The 23,275-nt window shown below is 37.3% G+C and overlaps 1 protein-coding gene across 3 annotated transcripts in view; it reads left to right on the top strand.

The window, feature by feature from the left end:
* Positions 1 to 19,588, top strand: part of TDRD5 (tudor domain containing 5) — a 93,594-nt gene extending 74,006 nt beyond the window's left edge. For all 3 annotated transcript variants that reach the window (XM_007109038.2, XM_007109036.2, XM_007109037.2), the window contains 4 exons: positions 7,178 to 7,360; positions 8,124 to 8,267; positions 14,371 to 14,581; positions 19,317 to 19,588. In XM_007109038.2, coding sequence (XP_007109100.1) covers positions 7,178 to 7,360; positions 8,124 to 8,267; positions 14,371 to 14,581; positions 19,317 to 19,564 — 786 coding nt within the window. In that variant the 3' untranslated portion in view covers positions 19,565 to 19,588. The remainder of the gene's footprint in view (positions 1 to 7,177; positions 7,361 to 8,123; positions 8,268 to 14,370; positions 14,582 to 19,316) is intronic.
* The last annotated feature ends 3,687 nt before the right edge of the window (positions 19,589 to 23,275 follow it).

The raw sequence follows: 23,275 nt of genomic DNA on the forward strand, positions 1-23,275 counted from the left end.
GTGGCCTCTCCCGTCGTGGAGCACAGGCTCCGGACGCGCAGGCTCAGCGGCCACGGCTCACGGGCCCAGCCGCCCCGCGGCACGTGGGATCCTCCCAGACCGGGGCGCGAACCCGTGTCCCCTGCATCGGCAGGTGGACGCACAACCACTGCGCCACCAGGGAAGCCCTACTTTACTCTTTTTCAAAATTATTTTTAATATTATGGTTCCTTTTCCTTTCCATTTAAATTTTAGAATCAACTTATCTGTATCTGGGATTTTTATTGGAATTGCATTAAATCTGTAGATAAATTTGAGGAGAATTAACATCTTTAATCTGTGAGCACAGTATATATATTTATTTAGGTTTTCTTTTATTCCTTCATCAATGTGTTATGGTTTTTAATATACAGAACGTGTTTTGTTATCTTTAGGTATTTAAAGCTAACAAAGATTAAGCTAACTTAGGTAATACTTATCTAATTATTTAATTTACTTTGGGAGCAATTATAAATGATATCTTTTTATTTCAGTTTCTATATTTTCATTGTTAGTATGTAGAAATTGATTTTTGTGTTTTAACCTTGTATGGTGTGAACTAGCTAAATTCATTTATTAGTTCTAGGAGGTGTTTTGTAGATTTCTTTGGGATTTTCTACATAGACAATAGTGTTGTCTGCTAATTGGGACAGCTTTATTTTTTCCTTTCCAATCTGTGTGTCTTTATCTTCCTTCCTGCCTTATTATTGCACTGGCTAGAATTTCAGACACGATGTTGAACAGGAGTTGTGAGAGAGGATGTCTTTGTTATCCTGATGAAAAGTTTTATCAGGAATGCATGGATGTGAATTTTGTTAAATGATTTTTTTGCATATATTGATATCATGTTTTCTCCTTTATTGTATTAATATGGTATATTACATTAATTGATCTTTAAATATTGGATTAAACTGGCTTTCCTGGGATAAACCCCATTTGGTCATGGTGTATTATTCTTTTTATACACCATGGATTCCATTTGCTAATATTTTGTTGAATATTGTTATGTCTATTTCCATGAAGGATATTGGTCTGTAGTTTTCTTGTACTATCTTTGCATGGTTTTAGTACCAGGGTAATGCTGGCCTCATAAAATTAGTCTAGAGGCATTTCTTCCTTTTCTGTTTTCTGGAAAAGATAATGTTGAATTAGTTTTACTTTATTTTTTAATTGACATTTTTATTGTGGTAACTAAAAGATTCATGTGCAGCTATAAGGAATAATACAGATAGATCTCATGTAATCTTTACCCACTTCCCCCAGTGGTCACATTTTACAAAACTGTAGTACAGTGTCACAATCAGGATATGGACATTGATGCAATCCACCAATCTTGTTCAGATTTCTCCAGTTTTACTTGTACTTATTTGTGTGTGTGTGTGTGTGTGTGTGTATTTAGTTCTCTACAGTATTAACACATGCAGGTTCATGTATCCAACAGCACAGTCAAGATACTGACAATTCTGTCATCTTGAGGGTCCCTGTGTTGCCCCTTTTATATCCATCCACCCACTCCCTCCCACCACCCCTCTCCCCACTAATTGGTTCTCCATTTATAAAATTTTGTCATTTAAAAATGCTATGTAAAATCATATAGTATGTAACCCTTTGAAATTGGCTATTTTCACTCAGTATAATTCAAGTCATTGCATGTATCAATAGTTAGATCTTTTCATTGTTGAGTAGTATTCCATAGCATGTATGTGTCATAGTTTGTTTCATCATTGACCTGTTGAAGGACATTTGGGCTATTTCTAGTTTTTAGCTATTACAGATGAAGCTGCTATGAATGTCTGTACACAGGTTGTTGTGTGAACATAAGTTCTCTGGAATAAATGTCCAGGAGCGCAATTGTTGAGTTGTATGGTAATTACAAGTTTAGTTCTTCATCAGTGATATTGGCCTGTGATTTTCTTTTTTTGTGGTGTCTTTGTCTGGTTTTGGTATCAGGGTGATGCTGACCTCATAGAATGAATTCAGAAGCATTCCTTCCTCTTCAATTTTTTGGAATAATTTGAGAAGGATAGGTTTTAATTCTTCTTTAAATGTTTGGTAAAATTCACCTGTGAAGCCATCTGGTCCTGGACTTTTATTTGTTGGGAGTTTTTTTTAGATTACCGAGTCAATTTCATTACTAGTAATAGGTCTGTTGAGATTTTCTATTTCTTCCTGATTCAGTCTTAGAAGATTGCATGTTTCTAGGAATTTATCCATTTCTTCTTGGTTGTCCAATTTGTTGGTGTATAATTGTTCTTAGTAGTCTTGTATGATTGTATTTCTGGGGTATCAGTTGTAACTTCTCCTCTTTCATTTCTGATTCTATTTATTTGGCCCCACTCTTTTTCTTGATGAGTCTGGCTAAAGGTTTATCAATTTTGTTTATCTTTTCAAAGAACCAGCTCTTAAGTTTCATTGATCTTTTCTATTGTTGTTTTAGTCTCTCTTTCATTTATTTCTACAATATTTTGATCTTTATTATTTCCTTCTTTCTACTAACTTTGGGTTTTGTTTGTTTCTCTTTTTCTAGTTCCTGTAGATATAAGGTTCTCAAATATTGTATATTTGAGATTTTTCTTGTTTCCTTGTTTGTAGCTTGTATTGTTATAAACTTCCCTCTTAGAACTGCTTTTGCTGCATCCCATAGATTTTTTAGATCATTGTGTTTCCATTTTCATTTGTCTCCAGGTATTTTTAAAATTTCCTCATTGATTTCTTCAGTGACCCATTTTTGATTAGTAGCATATTGTTTAGCCTCCATGTGTTGATGTTTTTTTGCAGCTTTTCTTGTAGTTGACTTCCATAGTCTCATACCATTGTGGTCAGAAAATGCTTAATATGATGTCAGTCTTAAATTTATTGAGACTTGTTTTGTGGCCTAGCATGTGATCCATCCTGCAGAATGTTCCATGCGCACATCCAAAGAATGTGATTTTGCTGCTTTTGGATGAAATATTCTCTATATCTCTGTTAAGTCCAATTGGTCTGTGTCATCTAAGGTCAGTGTTTCCTCATTAAGTTTTCTCTCTGGGTGATGTCCATTGATGTAAGTGGAGTGTTAAAGTCCCCTACTATTATTGTTTATAATAAAATCCATTATGTTTATTAATATTTGCTTTATGTATTTATGTGCTCCAGTGTTGGATGTGTATATATTTACAATTGTAACATCTTCTTGTTAGATTAATCTCTTTATCATTATGTAATATCCTTCTTTGTCTCTTGTTACAGTCTTTGTTTTAAGTGTATTTTGTCTGATATAAGTATTGCTAACCTAGCTTTCTTTTCATTTCCATTTGCATGGAATATCTTTTTTCCATCCCCTCCCTTTCAGTCTGTGTGTGTCTTTAGATCTGATGTGAGTCTTTTGTAGGCAGCATTTAGATGGGTCTTTTTTTTTTTTAAATCCATTCAGCCACTCTCTGTCTTTTGATTGGAGCATTTGGTCCATTTACATTTAAAGCGGTTATTGATAGATATATACTTATTGCCATTTTGTTGATTGGTTCTGGTAGTTCTTTTTGTTCCTTTCTTCTTTTGCTCATTTCCCTTGTGATTTGATGACTATCTTTAGTGTTATGTTTGGATTCCTTTCTCTTTGTATATATCTATTATAGAGTTTTGGTTTGGGGTTACCATGAGTTTTATATATAACTAACTCTCCCCCTTTTCCTCCCTCCCTCTCCCTCTCTTTCTGTGTGTGTGTGTGTGTGTGTGTGTGTGTGTGTATGTATATATATATACACACACATATGTAAAGTTTTAAAAGCATATATATATATATATATAGTTATTTTAAGTTGCTGATCTCAAGTTCAAACACACTGTAACAACCCTGCAGTTTTACTCCCTCCCCCTACCTCACATATAGTGTTCTTTGACATCATATTTTACATCTTTTTGTTTTATGTATCTTAACTACTTATTGTGGTTATAGATTATTTTACTACTTTTATCTTTTAACCTTCCTATTGGCTTTATAAGTAGTTGATCTACTACCTTTACTGTATGTTTGCTTTTACCAATGAGATTTTCTTTTTATAATTTTTATATGTCTAGTAGTGGTCTTTTCTGCTTAGAGAAGTCCCTTTAACATTTCTTGTAAAACTGATGCTGAACTCTTTTGGCTTTTGCTTGTCTTTAAAACTCTTTATCTCTCCTTCAAATCTGAATTATAGCCTTACTGGATAGAATATTCTTGGTTATAGACATATATTATGCCACTGCCTTCTGGCCTGCAAAGTTTCTGCTGAGAAGTCAGCTGATAGTCTTATGGGAGTTCTCGTATATGTAACTAGCTGCTTTTCTCTCTCTGCTTTTAAGGTTCTCTCTTTATCTTTAATTTCTATCATTTTAATTATAATGTGTATTGGTGTGGACCTCTAGGTTCATTTTGTTTGGGACTCTTTGTGATTCCTGGACCTGGATATCTGTTTCCTTTCCCAAATTAGGGAAGTTTTCAGCTATTTACATCTTCAGGTAAGTTCTCTGCCCCTTTCTCTCTGTTTCTTCTCTTTCCAGGACCCCTGTATAATGTGAATGTTAGCATGCTTCTTGTCCCAGAGGTCTCTTATTAAACTATCCTCATTTTAAAAAATTATTTTTTCTGTTCAGTTTGGGTAATTTCCACTACTCTGTCTTCCAGTTTGCTGATATGTTCCTCTGTATCATATAATCAACCGTTGATATTCTAGTGTATTTTTTATTTCCGTTATTGTATTCTTCAGCTCTGTTTGGGTCTTCTTTATATTTTATAATTCTTTGTTAAACTTCTCACTGTGTTCATCCATTCTTCTGCATTTGTTGAGCATACTTATGATCATTACCTTAAACTCTTTATTAGGTAAATTGCTTATATTCACTTCACTTAGTTCCTTTCCTAGGTTTTTGTCTTATTCCTCCATGTGGAACATATTCCTCTTTTTCATTTTGCCTAATTCTCTGTGTTTATATCTAAGTATTGGGTTAGTTTGTTCCATATCCTGCTCTTGGAAAGTGGCCTTGTATAGGAGACATCATGTGGGGTCCAGCAGCCCACTCCCCTTTGGTCACCAGAGCTATATTCCATAGGGATGACCCCATGTGGGCTGCATGGGCCCTTCTGTTGTGACTGGGCCCACTACTGTGGGTGCACTGGTAGGCAAGGCTGGCTCTCAGCCTGGTTGGTTGCCAGGCCCTGCCTTGTGTGGTGGCTTGGGCCAAGTTCTGGGTCGCCTGGTTCTGCAGTGCCAGTCTGCTGGTGGTGGAGCTGGTTTCCAGCACAGCTGGCTGCATGGTTCTGGGTGTCCCAGGGCTGGTTCCAGCCTGCAGGTGGGAAGGGTTAGGTCCAGGCATAACAATCTGAATTTTAATTAGTATGTTTAGTCCATTTACATTTAATAAAATTATCAATATGTTTTGATTTTAGGTCTACCATTTTATTATTTTTCTATTCATTTCCCCAGCTTTTCATTCCTTTGCTCTTCCTTTCTTCTTTTAGTATTACTGGTTTTTGGTAGTATTCTTTTATTATTTAGCATTCTTCTTTAGTAGCCTATTTTAATTTACTTATTACATTTTCATTGTATATATATATAGTTTTGTACTGATTACTCTAGGAAGTACAATATACACCTTTGGCTTTTCACCGTGGACTTAATCAATATTTACCACTTCAAGTGGAATGTAGGTATCTTACTACCATACAGGTCTTTACTCCTTCCCACCTCCTTTATTTTCTACTATGTATAATAACTATGTATATTGAGAATTTATAATGTTATATTTTTTGCTTTCCATCTTCAAACATTCTGAAAAATTCAAGAGGGGAATAGTCTATTATATTTACCCAGATATCTGCTTTTTCTGTTGCTCTTCCTTTATTTCTGATATTCCAAGTTTCCTTCTGGTATCATCTCCTTTCTATTCAAAGAACTCCCTTTAGTGATTCTTTTAGGGCAAGTCTGTGGAAAACAAATTATTTTTGTTTTCTTCATTGAGAATGTATTTATTTCATCTTCATTCTTAAAGGATGCTTTTGCTGGATATAGAATTCTAGGTTGCCAGTTCTTTTCTTTCAACCCTTTAAAAATTCCATTTCACTTCCTTCTAGCTTTCATGTTTTCTGATACAAGATGTGCAGCGTTGAAATTGTTCCACTATAATAATGTGTAATTTTTCTTTGGCTTCATTCAAGATATTTGTTTGTCTTTAGTTTTCACCATGTTGATCGTAATCTATGTAGGCATGAATTTCTTTGAGTTTATCCTGTTTGAGTTTTGCTAAGCTTTTTGAATCTGTAGGTTTGTGTCTTCCCAAACCAAATTTGAGAAGTTTTCAGACATATTTCTTCAAATAACTTTTCTGCACTGCATTCTTTCTCTTCTTCTTGGACTTTGACGACACAAATGTTAAACCTTTTGGTATTGTCCCATAGTTCCCTGAGGCTCTATTTTTGTATGTATGTTTGTTTGTTTTCCCAATTTTTTTCTCAGTTGTTCACACTGGATAATCAGATTGGATCTATCTTTAAGTTTGTGCATTCTTTACTCTCATCTCTGTCCTATCAAAAAGAGAGTGACAGAGCTCTCTATTCAGTATAAGACAACCCTTCATTTAATTCTACTGTTTTTATTATATACTTGCACCGTCCTCAGCTTTACCCTCCAGAAGACCTCTAGTCTTCCAGCAGGAGGAAGAGGTGTAGTTTCCTGGGTTTTTTAAATAGGGGAGGGTACCTGGAGATCTAACTGCTTCTTACACAGACTTTTAACGAGAGCTCTTGTTTTCATTCCCACTTTACACCCTCAATTCCAAAAACTCTGTAGGAGCAATTCCTGAACTTTTGCAGTATTTATGGTATAAATTTGGGTTGACTCTCAGTTTTTCCTGCTCCAAGCTCAGGATTCCACTTTCTCAGGACTGCTTAATAAGTTGTCAGTTGTCTGATTTCCTGTATCCAGAACATAGGTGATGTTTTCTCCTTTTACATTCTCTTTGACCATAAGTTTATACCTTAAATTATTTTATTTTGGTGATGTGTCAGGAGAGGGAGAGAGTAATAAATTACGTACTCGAACTGCCATCTTTACCTGGAGTTAGGAAAAATTGTAAACCTAAGTTTCAAAATGTATCCATACAGGAACCATAAATTAAAGTTTTTTTGTCACCTAATACATTCTAGGATGAGATTCCCACTGGAATGCCATGCCTGGAGTCAGTAACCATAGGTGATGATATATGGGATGAGAACTGGATACCTTTGCAGGCTGGAATGGGAGAAGGAAGTGATGCTGCCTCCCACTTATCTGCCTCAAGCCTTGGTGGAAAGAAACCACATTCATCATGTAAAGAAATGCCACAGAAGGTTAGATCCTTGGGAAAACATAAAGCAAATCACTACTGCAAAAGGAAATATTAATGTAATTGTCCAAGCCTCATAAAAGCTATGCATTCTGCATTTCATAGGGATTAATCAGACAATAATTCAGAAGAATGTATTCCCACCCCCACCCCCCAACCAAAGATGGTAGTGTTAGGGATGGGGGCAGGATGAAGCAGGGGAGAGTAAACCATGGACTTATTGTGGCTATCTATCCTATCAATCATTATGATTTTTGTTTTACCATTGGCACCTAGTCAAAGCCTTAGGATCTAGAAATAAACAGTTTTCCCTAATTTAATTTTTATTGTGTTGCCTTGTAATATTATGTCTGGATCTCTGCAGTGAGTATATTTACTAATATTGGGCCCTATATATTTAAATTTTAATTTCTTTTCCACCAGCTCTTAGAAAGAAGAAATATCAACACTTAAGTTTCCCCTTGTTATTTGTGCCATTTAAATACTGGATGATCGTGAAAATCATCTAACCATGAAAACAGTATTGAAGAAAATACTACAAAGAGAGTTGTTTTTTTTTTTATGTGATCTGTGTATTCAGAGGAATTCAGTGTATTGGGCATGGACCAATGAAGCAAGGGGGAAAACACACTGATATAGAAAGTTAATAAATATCTTTTCTTGTTTAGTATACATTGCCTCTTTGCCTTTACCTTGCCCAAGTTATCCTCCATTTGGATCATGTGGCACTGTATCTCAGTTTATTGTTGCAATTTTTTTCTCTATAGGATTGGTGTTTTTCTACACCCAAAGATATATGGGATGATTCATGGCAGCCTTCAGGCCTTGTGAGTGGAAAGAAAGTAGAAGTTCAAAAACCAGAAGGACTGGGTGCTCAAGAAAAAATTACTGGCACAACCAGAATTCAAAAGGTAAATGTCTAATGAATGTTATTGTGACAAGTTTTCATGAGGAAGTACTTTCATTTTTAGAAAGTAAAATTCTGGTTAATGATCCCTCTCTTAGCATTTGGTACAATACATATACATAAAAATGTATGTTTATTTAAAAATAAATTTCAGTTAACTTACTATAGTTATTCATCTCTCCAGAAAAAAATTCTGAGACTAGAATTAAAAGATTGATTAAGCCTCTACATTAGGGATAGAGAAAACAGGTATTTTCACTTAACCATACATTTTAAGTTCTGTATCTGTCCTATCATCTAGGCCAGTTTTTTTCTTTTTGTTGCTTTGGCAGAAAACACTAACCCGGGAACAAAATCCTTTTGTTTTGTGTTTCTCCATCCTGAAAACAGCAGGACTATTTGTGTGAATCGTGAAATTTGGCTAACGGTCTCTGTACTTTTGTGCATTACATTGAAAATGAAGGACTCAAGTCTAGGAGAATTGTTGAAAAGCAGATTTGTGGAAGATGAACCTTCTGAGTGATATATTTTCTACAGAATATGGTTAGTTTGCATGAGATCATTGATAAAAGTATGCTGCATTGTAATGCAGCAGACCTACAGTCTGTTCCAGAAATGTAGGTTACTTAAAGCACAGATTTAGCTTTAGGATAAAATAAACTTTTATATTTTGTTTCTCAGGTAGTTTTTTTTTAAGATATAATAGCTTTATTGAACTATAACTCACATACCATGTAATTCACTTAAAGTATGCAATTCAAGTAACTTTTAGTATACACAGACTTGTGCAACCACCCATATAATCCATTTTAGAACATTTTCATCACTCCTTTAGAAAAAAACCACTATCCCTTTGGTATCTGGGTAATGCTGGCCTTGTAAAATGAGTTTGGGAGTGTTCAGTTTTTTGGAAGACTTTGAGAAGAATTGGTATTAATTATTCTTTAAATGTTTGGTAGAATTTTACCAGTGAAGCCATCTTATCTTGTGTTTTTCTTTGTTGGGAGGTTTTTTTTTTGTTTTTTTTTTTTGTTTTTTTTGTGTTACGCGGGCCTCTCACTGCTGTGGCCTCTCCCGTTGCGGAGCACAGGCTCCGGACGCGCAGGCCCAGCGGCCATGGCCCACGGGCCCAGCCACTCCGCGGCACACGGGATCCTCCCGGACCGGGGCACGAACCCGCGTTCCCTGCATCGGCAGGCGGACTCTCAACCACTGCGCCACCAGGGAAGCCCTGTTGGGAGGTTTTTGATTACTGATTCAATTTCATTACTAGTAATCTGTCTGTTCAGATTTTCTATTTTTTCCTAATTCAGTCTTGCAAGACTGTATGTTTCTAAGAATTTATCCATTTCTTTCAGGTTATCTAGTTTGTTTGTATACAGTTGTTTGTAATGGTCTCTTAAAATCCTTTTCAATTCTGTGGCATTAGTTGTAATGTTTTTTCTTTTCTGATATCATTTGAGTCTTTTTTTCTTCATTAGTCTAGCTAAAGGTTTCTCAGTTTTTTTTATATTTTCAATATATAAAACAACTCTTAGTTTCATTGATTTTTTTCTTTTCTCTATTTCATTTATTTCTGCTCTAATTTTTACTGTTTCCTTCTGCTAACTTTGGTCTTAGTTCTTCTTTTCTTCCTTAAGGTGTAAAATTGAGTTGTTTGAGATCTTTCTTCCTTTTTTAATGTGTTTTTAATGTTTTATTGCTAGAAACATCCCTCTTAATTCTTCCTTTGCTGCATCCCATAAATTTTGGTATACTGTGTGTTTTCATTTTTGTCTCTCTCAGAATATTTTCTAATTACCTTTGATCTTTTTTGACCCATTGGTTGTTCGGGAGTATGATGTTTAATTTCCCATATTTCTGACTTTAATCTTCCTTTTTGATGGATATTCTCCATGAGTATTGAATTATAGGTTGGCACTGTTTTCTTTCAGTACTTTGAAGATGTCATTCCTTTATGTTCTGGCTTCTGTTGAATTGCCAGCTGTCAGTTACCACTGCTCCTTTGAAGGTATGTCTTTCTTTCCCCACCCCCGGCTTCTTTTTTTTTTTTTTTTTTTTTGCGGTACGCGGGCCTCTCACTGCCGTGGCCCCTCCCGTTGCAGAGCACAGGCTCCGGACGTGCAGGCCCAGTGGCCATGGCTCACGGGCCTAGTCGCTCCACGGCATGTGGGATCTTCCCGGACTGGGGCATGAACCCGTGTCCCCTGCATCGGCAGGCGGACTCTTAACCACTGCACCACCAGGGAAGCACCCCCCTCTGGCTTCTTTTAAGATTTTTCTGTCTTTTGCTTTCAGCATTTTGATAATTATATATCTAGATGTGATTTCCTTTGGATTTATTCTGCATATGTATCACTGAGCTTATTAAATCAGCAGATTGATACTGTTCATCAGTTTTAGAAAATTCTGGTCCATTTATCTAATCAAACACTGCTTCTGCCTCATTATCTCCTTTCCTGCTGGCATTTCAGTTCTACATATGTTAGAGCTTTTGGCTGAGTCCCACTTGGGCTCTGTTTTCTTGTTCACTCTCTTTTTTTCTTTTGCAGTGCCTCTGTTTGGAGGTTTTATATTGATTCTTCCAGTGCACTAGTCCTGTCTTCTGCAGGATCCAGTCTGCTGTTAAACCCACATGTTGAGCTCTTAATTTCAAACATATTATTTTCCAGTTCTAGAATGTCCATTTGATACTTTTTTTTATTTTCTAGATTCCAGTTCTCTGTTTAAATTCTCCATATTTTCCTCGATTTTGTCTGTAACTTCCATTTTCTTGAACATTTTAATCATAGTTATTTTAAAGTTTTTTGCAGATAATTTCAGTATCCGAATTACCTTTGAGTGTGTTCTTACAGTCTTTTTTCTCTATTTGATCTTGTCATTTGATCCTGTTTTGGGCATTCAGGGGAGGGGAAAGACAGGCGGAGCATACCTCATGGTTCTTTTTAATTGAGTGTTGACCATTATGGGTAAAAAATTAGAGAGGCTCTGGATGAGATAGCTTCCTCCAAAGAGGGTTCAGTTGTCTAGTGGCTGGCAGATAGCAGCCAGTCACCTTCACACATATTGAGGCTTAGTTTAGGTTTGGTGAGGACTGCTGTATTTCACTTTTGTCCTTACTCCTTGGATGTGGCTCTTACTCCTAAAGCATGATTCTTTGGAGATCTCAGCTGAAAGCCTGAGGAGTTTGTCAAAGCTCCTTCGCCTTCGTGGGGCTCAGAGTCCATCCTCTGTCTCCTCAGCTTAATTGAGATATAATATACATACCATACAGTTCACCCATTTAAAGTGTACAATTCAATGGCTTTTAGTATATTCACTAGTTTACTAGCATATTGTGCCTCCATCACCATAAGAATTTCAGAACATTTTCATTATCTCAAAAAGAAACCCTGCATTCTTCAGCTGTCACCCCCACCCAATCTCCCCAACCCTCTTCCCCACAGGCAACCACTAATCTTACTTTCTCTATTGATTTACTTATTCTTCAGGACATTTCATATAACTGGAATCAACACAGTGTGTGGCCTTTTGTGTCTGGCTTCTTAGCATAATGTTCTCAAGGTTCATCATGTTGTATCATGTATCAGTACTTTACTTCTTTTTATGGCTGAATAATCCATTGTATGGATAGACCACGTTTTGTTTATCCATGTATCAGCTGATGGACATTTGAGTTGTTTCTGTTTTTCTCCTATTATGAATAATGCTGCTGTGACATTTGTGTATGTGTTTTTATGTGGACATATGTTTTCAGTTTTCTTAGGTATATACCTAAGAGTTGAATGGCTGGGTCCTATGGTAAATCTGTGTTTAGTGTTTTGAGGAATTGCCAGACTTTTCCAAGCAGTTGTACCATTTTACATTCCCACCAGCAATATAAGAGTGTTCCAGTTTGTCCACATCTTTGCCAACACTTGCTATTATCTAGTTTAAAAAATTATAGCCAGCCTAGTGGGCATGAAGTTGTATGTTATTGTGGTTTGGGGCTATGCTTTTGATTGTGTAAGTTAATGTTTCAGAAATCATGAACATGTTTCTTGAAAATCTGCCACTAACCTTTAGTTCCATAAAGGTATATTTTCAGACAACTATGAGGGAGTCAGTAGTTGATAACTACAGAGGGATAAGTCTGGTAGAGCAATGCTTCTCAAACTATAATGTTCATACACATCACCTGAGAATCTTGTGAAAATGCAGATTCTGATTGAGCAGATCTGGTATGGGGACTGAGGTTCTCCATGTCTTACAAGCTTCCCGGTGATGCTGAAGCCGCTTGATGGTGAATCACATTTTGAGCAGCAGCACTCTAAACCACTATTTAGAGGAAGAGACTCTTACTTTTCAATTAAGTGCTTAAGTTGACCACAGGTACTTGCTTTCAGTACTGGCATACAAATTTAGAAGGCATTCAGCTATGTTCTTTTTTTCCAGTGTGAAAAGCTGTCAGAATGCATTTAAATATGTTTTAACAATTTGTCTTTCTTCAAAATCATATTTATCAGGAAAGAAAAAAAGATACAGCTTTTAAAAAACTGTTTCTGATTTTGATTGTTGTTAAACTACTGAAAATAGGCAGCAGGGCTTAGTGTAAAAAACACCTGTCTGGGAGTTCTGTAATCTATGGCTTAGTCTTTACCACAAGTTTGAACAAGTTGGCTTTTGGGGCCTTAGTTTATCCATCTGCAAGGACTGATTTGGACTAATGATCTTTCCAGCTCTAAAAGTTTGCCATGTTAATATTTACTTACTTAATTATCACTGAAGCTTTATTGAAAGAACCTCATTTTCAGTGAGAATAAACTTAAAGGGTAGCTAAAGCACATACATGAAGTTGCATAAATTAAGCAAAAATTTGAATCCAGCTCTTTGCTCTCCTGAAGTAACATTGTATGGCAGGATAGCTATGTGGACTTTTAGAGTTTTCATTTTTGCTGCCAAATAAAGGGGCACAGCCATTTGTATGTGACATAATTATATATCAGTCACATCCATGCCAGCCATGTTTGAAAATGAACAGGGTGTTTCGTAATGGAAGAAAAAAGGAATGCAAAAGGAATGCCAGCTGATATTAAATGTCTACTCCACAGCCTAAAGAACCCACAAAGCTACATTTTCTGTTTGTATAAATTTTGTTTCAGTTTACCCTGGGCAGATCCCAGTCTGTAAGCCACTTAGGTCGGTTCATTACGGCCTGGTCCTGATGGGGCCCACCTAATCGTCAGTGCCAGTTAGCATCACAGAAGACAAATTCTCGAAGTCACCATAAACTGTAGCTATTTCAGCAGCGACTCTGTGGTAGGATATAGGAACTGTTGATTAAAATTTGGCACTTCATTCACTTTAGCCCAAATCGAGGCTTTGTTTGGGAAGTTCATCTTTTCCTCTCAAACCCTGATTCTTAGTACTCCATTTTGTCACTTCTTCTGAGGAGCCTTCCTTTAAGTCCTTTGTGTTCTCCTAGCATGTTGTTGATGCTGCGGAACGCAGTTAATGCCTTCTTCATGGCCACCTGCAGCCCGTGTACTGTTTCCCTAGCCGAGGACTGCGAGCTCCTTAGGGACAGGAATCGTATTTACTGGGAGGCGGTGTGATGGAGCAGAGAGAACATAGGCTAGCCTGAGTTCATCTCTCTGCCTTGTCGCTTACTGGTTGACATTGGATAACTTGGTAAGCCTCTTGTAAAAAAGCATTATGCTAAGTAAAGGAAGCGGTGATAAAGAAGACGTAACAACACCTAACCTAGAAAAACGTTCTGATGTTTCATTGAAGAAACACATGCCAAGAACCTAGCATTGTGCCTGACAATGAGTGCTCAGTGAATGTCATTTCTCTCATTTCCTGCCGTTCTTCCTTGGCAGCCCTCAGTACCATGTTTGCTCATAATGTGCATTCAATAAATGCTTCTTGAATTAATGGTCACTAAGTTAGAGAAGGACTTGTTTTCCAGAGAGTATCTAGATTTTTAAAAGTGGGGAGTTTTATTTATTGATTATGATATGAAAATATTCTTTTGTATATGAGTAAGGAAACAAAATAGACTTAATTCTTACTGTTGAACTAACAGTTACTTTTCATGCTTTTGCCCCATTTTCCCCATTCTGTAGCAACCAAACTTAAAGAGTTCCTCAGATTCTCCCACGTTGCCCGAACTGGAGGAGTTCTACATCTCTCTTATCCAGTCACAGCAGTCAGCAGAAGGTGGCCAGTTTGAGCCTAGCAGCGTTGAGACTCGGCCAAAGCAAATTCAGCTGTCCACAGCAGTGCTCAGCTCAACTCCTGCAGTGGTCGATTCCCCACAAAAACACTCTGGTGCAGGTAGGTTGACATACAGTTGACAAAGGCAGTGGTTTGCCATGTTGTTAAAAAACCTTCATTTATCTTTTCAGAACATGACTTGAAAAATTGCTGATGTTAGCATTTGTCTGAACTCCTCCAATTGTTCCCTTTCACTTTGCCACTCTTTTTTTTCTGCAATTTGGGGGGTGGTGGGGTCAGGTTTACACAGTAAAATTTGCCAGTTTTTAAGTGTACAGTGCTATGAGTTCTGACAAATGTGTACAGTCTTGTAATAAGCACCAGTCATTATAATAGAATATTTCCATCAGTCTAAAAGGCTTCCTCATATCCCTTTGCAGTCATTCCCTCCCCCTACTTTCTGGTTCTGGCATGTTACTTTTCCTTTTCTAGAATTTCATAGAAAGGGAGTCATACAGTATGTAGTTTTTATGTCTGATTTCTTTCATTTAGCGTGATTTTTAGAGATTCATTTATGTTGTTGCTGGTGTCTAAAGTTTGTTCCTATTCATTGTTGAGTAGTACCCAGTTGTATGGAAATACCACAATTTGCTTATCTGTTCACCAGATGACAGACATCTGGATTGTTTCCAGATTTGGGCCATTATGAATAAAGCTGCTGTGAGTGTTCACATACAGCTCTTTGTGTAGACATATGTTCTTTTTGTTTTTTTTTTTGTTTTTTTTTTAAATTTATTTATTTTTTTATATATATTTTTTATTTTTTTGGCTGTGTTGGGTCTTCGTTTCTGTGCGAGGGTCTTCTGTAGTTGCGGCAAGCGGAGGCCACTCTTCATCGCGGTGCGCGGGCCTCTCGCTATCGCGGCCTCTCTTGTTGCGGAGCACAGGCTCCGGACGCGCAGGCTCAGTAGTTGTGGCTCACAGGCCTAGTTGCTCCGCGGCATGTGGGATCTTCCTGGACCGGGGCTCAAACCCGTGTCCCCTGCATTGGCAGGCAGATTCTCAACCGCTGCGCCACCAGGGAAGCCCCACATATGTTTTTTATTTCTATTCAGCAAGTACCTTGGAGTGGAATTGCTGGGTCATATGCTAACTGCATGTTTAACTTTTTTTTTTTTTTAATAAATCTATTTATTTATTTTTGGCTGCGTTGGGTCTTTGTTGCTGCTCATAGGCTTTCCCTAGTTGCAGTGAGTGGGGGCTACTCTTTGTTGCGGTGCACAGGCTTCTCAGTGCAGTGGCTTCTCTTATTGCGGAGCATAGTCTGTAAGCATGCGGGCCTCAGTAGTTGTGGCACACGGGCTCAGTAGTTGTGGCTCGCGGGCTCTTGAGCTCAGGCTTAGTAGTTGTGGCGCACGGGCTTAGTTACTCCGCGGCATGTTGGATCTTCCCGGACCAGGGATGGAACCTGTGTCCCCTGCATTGGCAGGCGGATTCTTAACCACTGCACCACCAGGGAAGCCCCTGTTTAACTTTTTAAGAACTGCCGAAATGTTTTCCAAAGTGGCTGAACCATTTGGTAATTCACACCAGCGATATACGTAAGTTCTGATTGCTTCATCTTCTTGGCAACATAGTATATCGCCAGTCTTTTAAAATTTTACTATTCTAATGGGTGTGTGGTGGTATCTTATTGTGGTTTTAATTTACATTTCCCTATTTGCCAGTGATGTTGACTATGTTTTCATGTGTTTATGTACCATCTGTATATCTTCTTTAGTGAATTGCCTGTTCAAGTATTTGTGCATTTTTATTGGATTATCTTCTTTTTATTGATTTGTAAAAATTCTTTATTCTGGATACAAAACCTTTGTCAGATACATCTGTTGCAAATATTTCAGGTATGTGGCTTGCCTTTTCATTTCCTTAACAGAATCCTTGGAAGAGCAAAAGTTTTCCTTTTGATGAAATCAGATTTGTTGATTTTTTTTTTCCTTTATGGTTTGAACTTTTTGTGTTCTATTTAGAAATCTTTCCTAACTCAAGTAACTAAGACTTTCTCTTACATTTTCTTATAAAAGTTCTATAGTTTTAGGTCCTGCATTAGGTCTGTGATCCAGTTCGTTAATTTTTGTGTATGGTGTGATGTAAGGATCAATGTTTATTTTGATTACATATAAATATTCAGCTGTTTCAGCATGATTTATTGAAAAGACTGTCCTTTCTCCATTAAACTGCCTTGATGTCTTTGTCAAAAGCCAATTAAGTTGTATATGTGAGGGTCTATTTCTGGACTTTCATTCTGTTCTATTACTATTACGTCTGCCTTTATACCACTGTCTTGATTTTTGTGGCTTTATAATAAGTCTTGAAATCATATAAATTTGTTCTTCTTTTTCAAATTGTTTTGGCTATTCTAGGTCATATTCCATATGAATTTTAAGATTAATTTAATTTCTACCGAAAGCCTGCTAAAAGTTTTATTGGGATTTTTTTTTTAATCTCTAGATCAAGGTGAGGAGAAGTGACATGTTAATAATACTGAGTCTTCTGATCTATGAGCATAATATAACCTTTTCTTGTTCAGTGTTTAATATGTTCTTTTCCCATCCAGTATATTTTTCATCTCAGAAGTTCAATTTATAATCTCTAGGGTTTGGTTTGGGTCTTTTTTATATCTTCCATCTTTCTCTTCAGCATACTCATCATTCACTTCTTGAATACTTGGAGTGTTCTTATGACAGCTATTTTAATACCCTTGTCTTGTGATTCTAGCATATGTATCATTTCTGCATTCTGTCATCTGTCATTTCTGAATTGGCTTCTACTGATTGGTTTTTCTCCTAATTACAAGTCATATTTTTCTGCTTCTTTATGTATCTGGTAATTTTTTATTGGATGGCAGATGCTGAATTATATATTGTTGGCTGAATCTCTTTTTCTTCCTTCTCTCCCTCCCTGCTGTCTATGTATAATTTATTGGGGGGGGGGGTAGGAATGTAATTAAATTACCTGAAATTGGTTTGATTATTTCCGTGTTTATTTTCGGTTTCATTAGGCTGATTTAGAAAAGGCTTAAGTCTGTTGGCCCTGCTAGGCAGTACCTTTCTGAGGGTATTGATGGGACTTGATGTCCTATGTGTTAGGATGTCTTTACGCTGTATGGTGGGAACACAAACTATTTTGCCCCAGTATAAAATGCCTAGTGATTGTTCTGCCTACTCCTTTCAGGTAGGTTTTCTCCCTGGCCTTGGTGGTCCCCTCACGTATGTGAGCCAGATGGCTACCCAGCCTAAGACTCAAAGCGACCTCTGCAGGTCTCCAGCTTCTTCTCTCTCTGCAGCTGCCTCTTCACTTGTACTTTTCCCCCATGAATTCCAGACACCTGGCCTCCATGAATTCCAAACTGTGTCTTCTCAGCACAGTGAGACCTCCAGGCTCAATGTGGACTCTCCCTCCCTGTACTGCAGCCTGGGCTTTATTTTGACAGTGAGCGCAGGCACTTGTAGCGCTCACTTTGTTTCCCGTCTCTCAGGGAGCACTGTCCTCTGAGCTTGTTGTTCAGTGTCTGAAAGCTGTTGTTTTATATACTTTGTCCAGTTTTTCAGTTGTTTAAAGCAGGAGAGATTATTTTTCAATCCCTGTTTAATTAGCATCATGTCTGGAAGCAGAAGTTTTGTTACTCTTTTAAATTCTTTCATCATGTGTCCCTGCTTTCATGTTTTTATACCTTTTAAAATCTGAGCTCACCAACGACTTCCTGTAAAGCCCCATTATTTCACTAGAACTCACTGTCTCTTTTCCACTCTAGTGGGCATTAATTATAGTCTTGCAGTCAGAGTTTTACTTTTTAGAATACCCTATAAATTCTCCTTAATTTAATTTATCATAAATGTATGGCACATGTACCACATGCTACTGCTGCCAGATGCTAAAGATGCAAAGATGAATAAGATATTGGATTATGCCTGTTTTTTTCTGAATTTTTGAAATCTGTAATTTTAAGACCTAGAGCGGTGCTTTTCAGAATGTAGTCAGCATACCGGTACTAGTCTATGAAGCATCTGTGATGATAGACAACACAATAGCACATTGTTTAGCTCCCCTAGATTTTTTTTTTCCTAAAGGAGGACTTTCTTGAAGGAAGCAATGTGTTGGCTTAGATGTTGGCAAAAGCTCCGTTCATTGTAGGCAGGTTCAAACAATTCATAGACCAGCTCCTTCAGTAGCCCTGGTCTAGAGTACACATGTGAGGATGCTAGTATCCACTTCCGTGGCTATTAAGAGCTCTCAGCATGGAGTTCCCAGCAGTTTATTCCATTGAAAAGATTATTTCTTCTTAGTTAAACTAATTCCCAAGGAATTCTTTTTGTGGCTGATAATTGGCTTTTGGAATTTCTTAGCAAACACAGTCTTGGTCAGTTTTGTTTTTATGCTGGCAGACTTGGAATTGGAACCACTTTCGCAATAGAGAAGGCCCGTGGGATACCATTTTGCTCACTGCTGAGAGGAGGAAGTGAGGGAGCTTAAGGATTCTTCCCTGGAATTGGAATTATATCCAGTTTATTTTTTTGATGTCCTAGAAAGAGATCTTCCCTTCCTTATTCACAAGTACATATTTTTTCCTCTCTTCTTTGCCCTCATCCTGACAAGATTTATTTTCTCTCAGTGCATGATCCCCCATCTTCATCTCCTTTCCATTTTTTGACTGGTTTCTGAGTCTCTTTCTCTCTGATTTGCCATTGGTAATTGGCACCACCTAACCAGAAGATGATTGTAACACATGTTACTAAAGATCTAGAATGGGAGAGAGTGAGAACCTCTTGAAAAGACCTGTGTTTTCTTTCTTTTTCAGTGGAAAGCTCTCCAGAGAGCCTAGAGAATGAAGATTTTTCTAGTAGCCATGCTATTACAGTGTTCAAAGATAAGAGTCAGGGAGCCATGGACCAGCTGTCTTTGATTTTGTCGCCTGAGCACCAGATTTCTCAGAAGCTCTACATTCCTCGAAGCACAGCCACTGCTGCCTTAGGAGCTGCTGCGCGGCTAGCCACATCCAGGAGCCTCCTGCACTGGTACCCCAGTGTGAAAAGGATGGAAGCATGAGAGAGCAGGGAGGAAAAAATAAACTAGATGCTTAGGGCCTGGTGAACTCCCAGGCCAAAAGAAGAAGGAGCTATTGAGACAAAGTAGTATTTTGATAGTTGATGCTTTTGTCTTTCTGTGTGACTCTTCATTAGCTTTGTTATGCTAACAGTCCACTTTGTTGTGTAAGTATTGATGTTTAATGTTAATTTTCATTTCTATGGCTGTTTCTTTTTCTGTATGGTTTTGTTCACCTTTGTTCAATGTAGTAGTTTAAAGGACTTTTTGTGTTTCTATAAATGTTTTTCCTGTATATATCATGACTGATAAATGTAAACTGAAAAACTAATGTTTTGTGATCCATATGTAGTAAGACAAAAATTCTCACATTCCTATCTCCAGAAAAAGGATGTCTGAATTTTCAGGCTGCCTTTTCTCATTTGAAAACTTCTATATCATAGAGAGAATCTAGGGCTCCAATCTTTACCATCATTATTTCTTTGAAATACTAGGATCAGTAAGAAAATCCACACCATGAAGCTTTGGTCATGTGAACCCTTTTACATTTAAAAAAAATTAAGCTATCTTTCAGTATAGGCAATTTCTTGAAGACTAACAACAAAATTATAGAGACCAATTGTTGAAACTTAGGTGAGCCATCTCTAAGTCATCATAGTTCCCTGGAGCCTTAATGTAACAGTAGTTAAACAGTGGTATTGTTTAAGCATTTATATAACATGATGTTCTCTGAAGTCCAATTTATTATGTGACATTCTGTTTAGCTCATAGTATAAACCATCAGGAGAAAAGACTGAAAGGTGAAATTAAAGAATGTGAGTGATACAAATTTCTTTGTGATAAAATACCAGACTTATACCCAAATGTAAAAAATCCAATACAGAAGCATTTCTTAGTGGTAAAATCAGAGAAAGAGGTGTGAATTACTGGCAGGCTGCCTATGACTAGGTTCTCACCCTTCTAGCCCCTCTTCTAAGGCCTCCTGTTTTGGCGTTAAATGGCAGAGCTGGCCCCTTGTTCCTTTCTCTCTTTCTACAATAAGGAATGTCTCCTCTTTCCTTCTCAGTTACTTAATCAGCAAAATGTCCACTGAGGAAGGGAGTGAAATGAGAGTAAATATCAGAGTGCATTTAAATGTAGAGTATTACTTGTTGAAACTTCTTTCTTAGAATGAAGTGATCATGAAACAAAGTTTAACCCAAAGTCTCTAACTACTGAGTGTTTTGGTTTAAAAACCTTAGAGAAAACATGTTAAATGCAGTAAAATTTTAAAATCCAGATTTACCTTTAATTCCAATATATCTGTAAGAATGATGGTATACTAATTGACCAAAAAACTGTAGTCTGGAAACATCAGTGATAGTTGACCCAGAAAGAACAGGTTTCCCATTTGGGTTTTTGTGATTTTCCATCAGACATCTTTATTGGAGAAGACAGTTGAAGAGTTATATGGAGGGTCAGTGAACAGTTTAATATTCACATGACAGTTAAATTTCGTATGTGATACTCAACCGTGATATGAACTGGAAAAGCTGTTTTTCATATAAGTTTAGATAATTATCCACAATTTGTTTCTAAAGAAGAAAATTCATTTTGGCTGATGCTTCTTAGAATTCATTCTTTAGAGAAGAAACCCAGAATATTGAGTTATATTCATCACTTCTCCAGATGGACAATCATTGGGTTTCCGGCAGGGTGAATCTGGTAGAAGCAGTATTTACATATTTAGTAGGTCAAACTGTAACCCTCTCTATAACGGCACAAAACTACCAGCAAGAACTCTACCAACACTGGGTAACCTGATAGCAACTAATTTCACACTTTGCCAGTTAGATGGGGATAATGGAATCACTGTGCTAATAAGCCTCTTTCAGAATCCTATCCATTTGCAAATGGCCAGATAGAGAATCATTTAGACAGACCCATGTCAAACTAATGAGTGTCAACACACTTTGACAGAAACCTATTTAGTAATGAATAGTTAAGATCCTATTTGAATTAGCAGAGTGAAGAATGAACCTTTGGAGGCTTGTACATTTTGACTACTTGACTTTGACTAGGACAGCCAATCTACCGATATCTTTCCCTACCTTCTCCCAAAAGGTGCGCTTTGTTTGGTAGTTAACTGAAATAGCTCAAAGAATCAAACAAATTTAATAAATCATTTGAAAATGAATAAATAGGTTTCTGTATATGGGCAGGAATAGCAATAAATGTTCAAAAGGTCGGGAGATGCTCGTGGTTTAGGGTTAATTATATTTTATTGTCAAAAGATGGGTTGATATCTACTATACTTAGAACAGGCCCCCCCATATTTTTGGTGTTAAGGATCTGTTAGAAGTAGTGACGGTCCCCAAGAAATATTGACTGGGAAGTGGGGGGCCTGAGGTGTGTGTTGAAGGAATGGGGGTGAGAACACACAGGAGAATCCTGGTTGTAAACTCCTTAGGGGTGGAAGAGAGGGTGGCTTTACTATTAGCCACTCAGATTTTAACTTCAGTGGCTTGTGCCAGTACCCCTCTCCCATCCAAAAACACACCATGGGATATCAAAAGAGGGCCATTCCAGCTGGGTGAGCCATGCCTTTTCCCTCTCACTCTCACACATTTGAGATGCCAGTTGTCCATTTCAAGGTATGGGGATAACTAGAGACTTCTGCCTGCAGTCAGACTATGTCTAACCTAAAGACTTAGAATTGTAGAATTTTGGTGTAGAAGGGACCTCAGATGAGGAATTTTTGAAACCTAGAAAGACTGACTTGCCTATGGTCACACAGCTTAAATTCCCATTTCTGCTGACTCCTAGCTCCTCGGGGCCCTTTCCACAGGAAAATATTGCAACACCATCTTGTGTCATATAAATGATTTGATGCCAGAAGACACAGTTTGGGCATAAGTCCAAAAGAATGGTGGTTCTGATAGATAGCTGAGCAACCCCTGGTGTTGGTGGGGAGATGGATTGATTTACAAAGATCTCATATTTTTGAATGTGGATAGATTAAATAACAGTGGGCCAGTTATACAGCTGAAAAATCTGAATGGGGGGCATCTTTGGGGGTGAGAAACTAAAATCTTACAGAGCAGTCCTTCTGAGGCTTCCTGTTAACATTTATACTAGGTAGCAAGGCCTTTCTAACAAACTTTTGGTATCTTTTCAGAATTAAATTCATTTTACTTATGTATACAGTGCCACATTATTCATAATTTTGCAGGAGCCATCACTAAGACGTTTAAAAGATTTCCTTTCTGATAGCTTATTCAGATCTTGACGTTTTCCAAGATGCCAACCAAGGCACCTGTCAACTAAATTTGTCTGTGTGCTTTGAACGCAGCCCTGTTCCTAACAGGTGTCATTTGTCTCATTTAGTCAGTCACCAGTTGGCCTAGTAAGTTCTTGGTGTCATTAGCCTTTTAGAACCAGAATACTTTAAACTCTGCCATTCTTAACCACGTAGACAGAAATTGTTTTAACTTCTCAGGCAAGGACTTCTCTAACTTTAGAATTATCATTGTGTGCCACTTTTCACATGAAATTGAGTGTTTGACATACCCCAAAACTGAGTAGAGAATTTATTCATAGCTAAATTTTCTTGGTTATAAGCATAGATTTTAAGAAATGCTTTTATCTTTCTATTTGGTGTAAACTTTGTTTTATATTTCTGTTAATTTTTTTTTTTTTTTTTTTTTTTTTTTTTTTTTTTTTTTGCGGTGCGCG

Source organism: Physeter macrocephalus, chromosome 4 (genome assembly GCF_002837175.3).
Source record: "Physeter macrocephalus isolate SW-GA chromosome 4, ASM283717v5, whole genome shotgun sequence".
Classification (NCBI taxonomy): domain Eukaryota; kingdom Metazoa; phylum Chordata; class Mammalia; order Artiodactyla; family Physeteridae; genus Physeter; species Physeter macrocephalus.